Consider the following 8,712-nt stretch of genomic DNA (forward strand, 5'->3'; position numbering starts at 1 on the left):
AATTGCAGATTACAGCGTCACGCATTCTGAGGGCCAGTATGCGTGTCTGCGATTGGTCTGACATTACGTGCGTCCCGTTTCGGTCTGGGCCAGCGCAACGGCTGATTCGGAGAGATTGACATGCTGCAATACTGACGGCTGGTAAGCATATTATTTGATGCGCTTGCTGACGGACGGTCGCTGGCGCTTCGGATATGGTCTTGGCGGAACGCAAAAGGGCACGATGGACGATAGCCATAGAGCGGATTGGACAAGAGTACGCCGTCAAATTCCAGCAGCTCATGTCAAACTCCGAGGGTGCCGGTGATAGAGGTTCGGTACAAAACTATGGCGTCGGTGTGCTGTCCACGTTTGCTCGAGCTTATCTCATCCTCAATGGCCACGATTGGACCACGATATCGCGTCCCGGGAGGGAGTCTCCGTAGGGCTGTTTGTGAGGCGTCTGGTTGGTGCGTGCGGACTGGAAGTCACCGTTTGTGGCGCTTCTGGGATGCAAGACGTCAGCGTTAGGTTTTGAAGGTGGTCCTTTTCGCAAATTCGGGTCGAGGGTATCTGAGAGAAGGCGGCCAACCGGGTGGGTGGTTGGGCCGAATGCGACGGGTAAGGGGTTATGATTTGGATTCGGCTGAAGTGGTCGGATGGGTTCATGCGGCTCTCGTATCTTTGCAGTGTGAGGTCCTCGGCAGGCAGGGGCCCTTTGGCAGGCCGTCTTTGTGCCGTCTTTGTGAGCGGATATGCGAATGAGATGGGCATTCTTTGATCTTATCTCTACGCTGCTTTCATGGCCTGAAAAGTGTTGTTTGGGGCTTGCTTCCCTGAAAGAGGAAACCGTATGAGGTTCAGAGACGTCTTCTTCGTTGATAGGTCGGGGATGACAAGGCTGTTCGAGCCCAGCTGGCGAGTTGGGCACGCCTTAAAAACTGACTTGGTGCAATGACCGAGGACGACAGGGTGGACGAGCCAAGAACAATCTGCAGCTTACGACACTGATGATCCCATTCCGAGGCCGTGAGATTGGGCTGACGGCTTGCCTGATGGTCTCATAGGGGGCGAGGGAGGTGATATATGGGCGCGCCGTGTCCCAGGCTCCCGGTTCACTTCCATCCAGCTGAACGACAAGCCAAGCTCCTGAGGCCCTCGTTCTGTACCCTCTCCGTTCTATACCGACATCATGGCCGTCGAAACCGAGAAGCAGCCAGGCACTCCACTCACAGGAGGCCCCTTGGAGAAGGCAGAGGCTGACAATGCCTCCACCAAGGGTCCCGTCTCAGGGGATAACACCGACACAGAGCGCGGCGCCACCAAAGAGACCACTTCAGAGCCGGTCCGCACCGTCACCGGCATCCGCTGGATCATCGTCGTCTTCGCCATCCTCTCCTCGACCTTCCTCTTCGCGCTTGATAACACCGTCGTTGCGGACGTGCAGCCACAAATCGTGCTGCAGTTCGATGCCATCACGGACATTGCTTGGTTGGCCGTCGCCTTCATCATGGCGGCGACGTCAACGAACTTGCTCTTCGGCCAGCTGTACTCGCATCTCAAGCCTAAGTGGCTGTACATCGGGAGTGTCGTAGTGTTCGAGGTGGGCAGCGCGGTGTGTGGTGCGGCGCCGACGATGAATGCTCTCATTGTTGGGCGCGCTCTGTGCGGTCTTGGTGGCGTGGGCATGTATCTCGGTGTGATGACGTTGATTGCGGCTACGACGACTATCCAGGAGCGGCCTGCGTATCTTGCGTCCATTGGGTTGACCTGGGGTTTGGGAACTGTCTTGGGACCTGTTGTTGGTGGTGCATTTGCCGACTCAGGGGCGACATGGCGGTAAGCCTCCTGTTCGACGATAAGCTTCATCTACTAACGCAAGGGCAGCTGGGCTTTCTACATCAACCTTCCCATTGGAGGTCTCGCCGCACCGGTGTACCTCTGGATGCTTCCCTCTCCCGATCCCCAGCCCGGCGCTTCCCTGTGGCAGCGCCTCAAGGAGATTGACTGGGTTGGTGCTCCTCTCATGCTTGGTGCCATCATTTGCTTCACGATGGGCATCAGCTTCGGTGGCGTCATGTATGATTGGGACTCGGGCCAGGAGATCGCCCTATTCGTCGTCGCTGGCGTGCTTTTCATCGTCTTCGGTCTTCAGCAAGCATACTGCATCGGTACCACTAAGGAACGTCGCCTCTTCCCCGTCGAGCTGATCGTGTCAAGGAGGTACTACCGCACCATCATCCTCATGTTCTCTATCACCGCGTCCGGCGGCTGTGCCATCTTCGTTCCGGTGTACTTCATCCCCGTCTTCTTCCAGTTTACGCGCGGCGATAGCGCGATTGACGCTGCTGTGCGTCTGCTTCCATTCATCATCCTCGCGGTCTTCGTCACGCTTCTCCAGGGCGGCGTACTGTCGCATCCATCTGGTGGGCTCTACTTCCCCTGGTTCACGGTCGGCGGAGCGATTGTCGTCGCTGCGTCGTCGCTGATGTATGTTGTCGAGCCGAGTACAAGCACGGCCTGGGTATACGGAGCTTCGGCCATGCTCGGAGCCGGAGTCGGAACTTTCACCCAGGCGGGCTTCTCCATTGCGCAAGCCAGCGTGCCGGAGGACATGGCGGCCGTGGCGTCGTCAATGATGGCACTGGCCCAGACGAGCGGTATCAACATTGCCCTGGCAGTCGGCAATGCTGTGTTCCTGAACAGGGCCGAGAAGCGGCTGACGGAGATTCTTCCGGATACCGTCCCGGAGGAGCAAATCCAGCTTGCCATTGCTGGCGTCGGAGGAGACTTTGTGCAGACATTGCCTCCGGACATGCAGGCTGAGATTCTGGATGCTATCGTCGAAGCTCTGAACTTGCCGTACATCTTGGTGATCGTCGCTGGCGCGGTGGTTCTTGTGAGCAGCTTGCTCTGCAAGAGGGAACGCTTGTTCATGAAGCCGGCGGGTGGTGGTGCTTGAGACAAATACAGACGTCCATGGCCATGTTGGGGCCATGTTGGGGAGAATTCGGGATTGATGTTGATCACGATGATGAAGAACGGGGGAATATTTTTGAAGGGGGTGATGTAGAATTGATGGCATATGATACCTACGATACTGAATTAGCATGTTTGTCATGACTCCCTGCGTCGATGTGAAGATCGTGCTCCCTTTGACAGGAGTCAAGGAGGTGGGCTGGCGTTTGGCCTTAGCCCCTTGGACCCAGATAAACTTCCACACGTGCCGACTTCCATTGTCAGAGGCTAGCGAGGGATTCGGGATGTTCGCTTTCCTGTGTGGCAGGCTCGAAGGACGCGCTATTGCTAGTTCGCGCTCAAGATACGATGCTGCGCCATTGCTGTTGCCATCTTGGGTCTGCCTACTTATTCTTGGCATGATGACATGAAAACAAAGCGAAACCACTTCGCCGCTGACAGCTGCCAAATGCTTCGGACCTGATCGCGACAGCTGGACAGAAACGCGCTCGCGAAGGCACGTGCGCGACGGGCCGATGTGGAGGCGACTAGGCAGGTGGAGGTGCGCCGAACCGCCGAGGAAGAGGTCCCTGCCTGCAAAACACCTTACTAATCAACTCAGACCCACTGTTTTAAAACACCAGCCAGGGGTCCTTTGGAGGTGCGTTGCAGGAGAGTTTCGCTCTAACCTCTTTGGGCCATCCCTTCCTCGGTCGGGGGAACGTCCAAAAGTTGACACCTCTTCGGAATCTCAAAACCCATCGCCACGACTCTCATCCAAATCGTCGGACTTCCGTCGCCGACTCATCAATCAACCGAACCACCAATCCCGCACGCGTGCGCACACATCGGCTTACTTTCCTGTTCATCGAAGAGCGCAGCATGAGTTCATGAGAACCCGAGGAGGATCCCATCGCGTCTGCTGTCCCCATCACAGCCCGCCATGGCCGGCCTCCCCTTGGTGAGAGGAGGCGGCCATCTCTGGCTGTCAGCCTTGCTGCACCTCCTGTTTGCCGCCTCCGTCCGCGCCTACATGAACCTGTCGAACACCGCTCTGCGCAACATCACAATCAACGAGGCCGACTTTGACATCCACAACGGCCCGCTGCTCGCCCCCATCCTCATCCCGCGTGTCCCAGGCACGCCCGGCCAGGTCAAGACCCAGGAGCACTTTGTCAACTTCTGGAGAAAGGAGCTGCCCAAGTGGTCGATTGAGTGGCAGAACTCGACCGGTACGACGCCCGCCACGGGAGACAAGCAGATCCCCTTTCAAAATCTCATCTTCCGCCGTGAGCCGCCGTGGAACAAGCTCGGACAGGCCAATTGGTTCACCCTCGTGGCTCACTATGACAGCAAGATCGAGCCCGAAGGGTTCATCGGCGCGACGGACAGCGCGGTGCCGTGTGCAATGCTGATGCACATTGCGAAGGCGGTTGACCCTTACCTGACTCAGATGTACGATGAGATGGTGGCGCTTGGTGAGAATGGCGGGACGGTGCCCCAGGACATGGGACTGCAGATTCTGTTGTTGGACGGCGAGGAGGCGTTCAAAGCGTGGACGGATACCGACTCGTTGTACGGTGCGAGGTGAGTTGAGGAGGTCTCTAGTTGAAGGGTTATGAGCTGACATGAAGCAGGTCATTGGCAGATGAGTGGGAGAAAACATACAACCCAGCCATGTCTCACTACAAGAACCCTCTCGAACAGATCAGCATTTTTGTTTTACTCGACCTCCTGGGCTCAGCCAACCCGCAGGTCCCGTCGTACTTCCAGACGACTCATTGGGCGTACAAGAGCATGGCCAAGCTCGAGAAGCGCATGCGCGATCTCGGCATCCTGGAGACTAAGCCCGCCATTCCTTTCTTGAATGACGCCGAAAAGGACCCCGCCCGATTTGGACGTAGCGGTATTGGTGATGATCACGTTCCCTTCATGGCGAAGGGCGTCAACATCCTCCATATGATCCCGTCGCCGTTCCCTAATGTGTGGCACAGGCCGGAGGACGATGGCGAGCACCTAGACATGCCGACAGTAAGGGACTGGACGAGGATTGTGACGGCGTTTACCATGGAGTGGCTTGACATGAGCGAAGTAATGCCGGAAGACGCTGCATAAATATAGCATAGGAATTTCATGGATTGTTTTGAGTAATCACTGAGGCAAGGCCGAGTTGAGGTGAAGACGTTCTTGGTATTACTCGTACATTGTGTTTCCTGCAAAATTGTCTCCTCCCGTTGTCATGTCTGCCCAGCCTTCTGCTAATAAACCATTGTAGTACCCCTCGAGATCCCCGGCGGCATCATCCTCGTGGCTCTTATCTGTCATTGCTCATCCTCGTTGCAGTGTTCACAAAGTTCGCCCTTGACATTCTCTCTCAGTTGCACTGGCGGTTCCATCCTGAAATTGACTTCTGCTTCTTCATATGCTCCCTCTGGATCTGCGTCACTGGCGAAGGCATGTCTTCGACGCTCATCATTACCATAGCCAAGGTCTGGGCTTGACCAATCGGATTGCAATAATGTCCGTCCCGGTTTTCGACGACCATTCTTTGGAGTTGATCGTGCAGTTCTGATACACTACCGAGCTAGACTGGGTTGGTTCCAGAGATCAGAGGGGCAGGGTCGATTCCGGCTGTTTTGCAAGCCATCATCACGGAACCAAGCACCGCGTTGTTGCATTTCGCTTTGCTGACCATGCACCCGTCAGCGCAACCTCTGCCATCGAGGATTTCTTGAATGTAAAGCAGAAGAGGTGAGAAGAGTGAGGACACGGCGTTCTCCCTGGCTCGAGCAATGCCATCTGATACCATGTTTAGTTAGTGGTCCTGGAAGCACGGGGCTGGAGTCAGTAGCTCACCTAGGATGCCAGCGGCATCGAGGTAGACGTTGAGTCTCATGGGCAGACCATCCGTGTCCAGAACCTCGCCGTCCTCGTTGACGCGACATTCCCGAGCGATTGCTTTGGCAACGTGGTCGAACATCTGCTCGGCACCGAGTTCCCACGCGATCCAGGCCAAGAGGTCCTTGTGAGGGCTGCATGGGATGGCCTTCAAGTAAGGTACCCACTTATGGAGCCAAGGGCGTGCGATGCCGGTCATTTGATATTTGTTGGTAATAACCAACAAATCGAAAAGCTCCTCGACTGTAAGGCGTGCGGGAACGATGTCGAAGCGGCCATGAATGATCAAGAGGGCCAAGAACATCGGCTCGATGGCATCGTTGAGGTTCACGGCCTTGCTGCGACTGCTGTCGGCCTCGGCAAAGTGTCCGTACAGCATCTTGCAAAAGACGGGCGAAGCACGCGACAGGGCTCTGGAGCAGACAACGAACCGCTGTCCATTCTTGGAAGTGTCGCTCGTTTCACTTTTGACGGAGGCAGCATCGTCATCGTCATGGTTGCAGTCCAGGCCATCGTCGTTGCCATCTTCGGGGGTGACCAGCAGGCAGAGATCTCCTCGAGGGTCCATGTCGAAAGCGCCCTCTTGCTCCATGAGGCGCTTCATCCAGTGCCAAGCGGGCTTCGTACGACGCATGGCTGTGTTCGATGTGGAAGAGTGGAAGCGAAAGCAGACGAGAAGGGGAGGTGCGACAGGCGAAAATCAATGGCGATGAGGCCCAGGATGGAAGTGGTGATGAACGCAACGAAGGAAACCGATATCGGCTCGAAGTGATTGGTAAAGTGAAGGGGAGAATGAAGTTGGAGAGAGGTCTCGGGTGGATATTAAAATGTGGTCGAAGGTGAGGATCGAAGGTGAGAGTCGGAGTGGTGGTGGTGGTGGTGGTGGTGGTGAGAGTGGGAGTGAAGATAGAGCTGAACGTCTGGGAGATATGTTGCAGACAGCAATCCTATGGCTTGACCGTTCCTTCCTTTCCAAAATCGAAGAAGAAATTTTCGTTCACACGGAACTCTCGCGTTGAAAATTCTCAAGTGCAAGGTCCTAGAATCTTCGCGTCGGGACGTGTCTTCGTCTTCTTGGTCCTTCTCTTCCGTCGAGGGCAAGAATTTATGAAGAAGCCTGGCTTTGAGGGCACAACTCCCCTTCAGGTCAAAGTCCCGAAATCTTCTTTCTCTTCCACCCATCCAACCCAGCCCTGTGATGTTTTCAGCAAAGCACTAATTGCGTCGTCTCAAAAGTCTTGTCGCCAGAGACCTCGGTAAGTAGCAACCTCCCTTCCTGGCCCTCTTTCGTCGCATTCTCAATTTTCCTCGTCATTTTCTTGCCTCCAATGAATCGCTAAATCGTGCTCTCAGGGATCGTAATGGCCGACACCGCAACGGCCGAAATTCCAATAGTCGACATTCCAGTAGCCGACGTGTCGATATCCTCCGCCAGCGAAGGAGATGAATACGAGGATGTCACGAATTCACTATGGGCGTGCCTCTTGGCCGCGATGTTGGCCCTGCAGGTCGGCGAGGCGTACCACTTCGACACTCGCGGTGATTTAACTCTCAAATTTGGTGGAGATCAGTCCGCCTACGAGTTTGTCGTCTGTTCGCGCACACTTGGCCGCAGTTCGCCCGTCTTCCAGGCCATGCTCTTCAACGGCTTCACCGAATCCAAACCATCAGATGGCGCCGCCTGGAACGTCCAACGTCCCGACGACGATCCTTCACCCATTTTCCTCATTTTGAGCATCATTCACGGCCACTTCCAGCATGTGACCCGGACGCTCAGGGAGAAGCAGCTTTACGAAGTTTTAGTTGTCACAGAAAAGTACGACATGACCAAGATACTGAACCCATTGGCTTCAACCTGGTTCGCCCCCTATGAGGAAATTCGTTTCCTCGGAAGCGACGAGACATTTCCACTACTTTGGTCATCCTGGGAACTTGGTCACATAAAAGCGTTTTCTAGGTTTGCCGCAGGCTTAATGGTCCGTCAGCCGATCAATGTCGAGGGCGAGCTTGTGACGGGTCACAAGACTTTACGTCGTCTGAGCGGTCTACCGTACCGGCAGCCTCCCGGACTTATTGGTATGTCCTCCTAACGCAGCCCGATAAACCTTTTCATGCGGCTTACTATTTTTCAGAGAGCATAGCACAGGGTAGAAGAGACCTGATTGGAAAAATCACAACCTTACTCAACACTACGATTCTGAGACTTTGCGCAATTCCCTTGTGCAACGGGAAGCCAAGTGTTCAATGCAATGTCTGTGGAAGCGTCATCGGCCACGGCGATGTCGATCACCCGACATGGTGCAGTAAATGCAAATGCAATCGGGGTACGACGAAGGATTTCCATCTGTCACCAAGCCTGTGTGGGGATTTGATCTTCGGCTCTCTTTCTAGGCGCGTCGCGGCTATTGGCCTGAAGGAGGTGGCCTTCCTGGAGACACCTACGCCTGATTACCGGTTCAGTGTTGAGGAATTATCCAAAGACATACGGGCGATGATCATCGATCTTCCCGAAGAGCACAAGGAGTGCAATCCCTTGCCAGCGCTGAGGGATGAGATGCAACAGCTGCTGGACTATGCATATACACCCGTCACGGATGCGCACATGCAATACCTGGAGAGCCAGGCGAAGAAGACCGGCATCCAAGACATGCCGTGCGGTGTCAGTACGATCAGTTTGGTAGATTAGGATTGGAGTGGAGATGGCAGCAAGGCCAATGTGGGACGCTAACAGAGTTGAGATCTGACAGATCATCAGTATGGCCAATAGCAGCATAATGAATGTGGGATAAAAGTTGGTTGTATTGCTTAGTGTAATCTGCTGGTCCTGCAGTAGATCTATATAAACGATTGGCGTATATCCCTTGTAAGGCAATCCTG

The 8,712-nt window shown here is 55.0% G+C and overlaps 5 protein-coding genes across 5 annotated transcripts; 4 read left to right on the forward strand and 1 right to left on the reverse strand.

Moving 5' to 3' along the window:
• Positions 1 to 1,171: 1,171 nt before the first annotated feature.
• COL26b_007782 (uncharacterized protein) lies at positions 1,172 to 2,941 on the forward strand (the record flags this gene model as incomplete). The annotated part of the gene is made up of 2 exons (XM_053180565.1): positions 1,172 to 1,818; positions 1,867 to 2,941. The coding sequence occupies 2 exons, from the start codon at positions 1,172 to 1,174 to the stop codon at positions 2,939 to 2,941; spliced, it is 1,722 nt and encodes a 573-aa protein (XP_053035558.1).
• A 939-nt stretch (positions 2,942 to 3,880) lies between these two features.
• COL26b_007783 (uncharacterized protein) lies at positions 3,881 to 5,052 on the forward strand (the record flags this gene model as incomplete). The annotated part of the gene is made up of 2 exons (XM_053180566.1): positions 3,881 to 4,524; positions 4,575 to 5,052. 2 exons carry the CDS (start codon positions 3,881 to 3,883, stop codon positions 5,050 to 5,052), a joined length of 1,122 nt encoding a protein of 373 aa, XP_053035559.1.
• Positions 5,053 to 5,752: 700 nt separating this feature from the next.
• On the reverse strand, positions 5,753 to 6,469 carry COL26b_007784 (uncharacterized protein; the record flags this gene model as incomplete). The annotated part of the gene is made up of 1 exon (XM_053180567.1): positions 5,753 to 6,469. The coding sequence occupies one exon, from the start codon at positions 6,467 to 6,469 to the stop codon at positions 5,753 to 5,755; it is 717 nt and encodes a 238-aa protein (XP_053035560.1).
• Positions 6,470 to 7,196: 727 nt separating this feature from the next.
• COL26b_007785 (uncharacterized protein) lies at positions 7,197 to 7,938 on the forward strand (the record flags this gene model as incomplete). The annotated part of the gene is given in 2 exon segments (XM_053180568.1): positions 7,197 to 7,911; positions 7,931 to 7,938. The coding sequence occupies 2 exon segments, from the start codon at positions 7,197 to 7,199 to the stop codon at positions 7,936 to 7,938; spliced, it is 723 nt and encodes a 240-aa protein (XP_053035561.1).
• Positions 7,939 to 8,130: 192 nt separating this feature from the next.
• Positions 8,131 to 8,521, forward strand: COL26b_007786 (uncharacterized protein; the record flags this gene model as incomplete). The annotated part of the gene is made up of 2 exons (XM_053180569.1): positions 8,131 to 8,138; positions 8,227 to 8,521. The coding sequence occupies 2 exons, from the start codon at positions 8,131 to 8,133 to the stop codon at positions 8,519 to 8,521; spliced, it is 303 nt and encodes a 100-aa protein (XP_053035562.1).
• Between the last annotated feature and the right edge of the window lie 191 nt (positions 8,522 to 8,712).

This window comes from Colletotrichum chrysophilum (genome assembly GCF_026319265.1).
Source record: "Colletotrichum chrysophilum strain AFK26 chromosome Unknown scaffold_64, whole genome shotgun sequence".
NCBI lineage: Eukaryota > Fungi > Ascomycota > Sordariomycetes > Glomerellales > Glomerellaceae > Colletotrichum > Colletotrichum chrysophilum.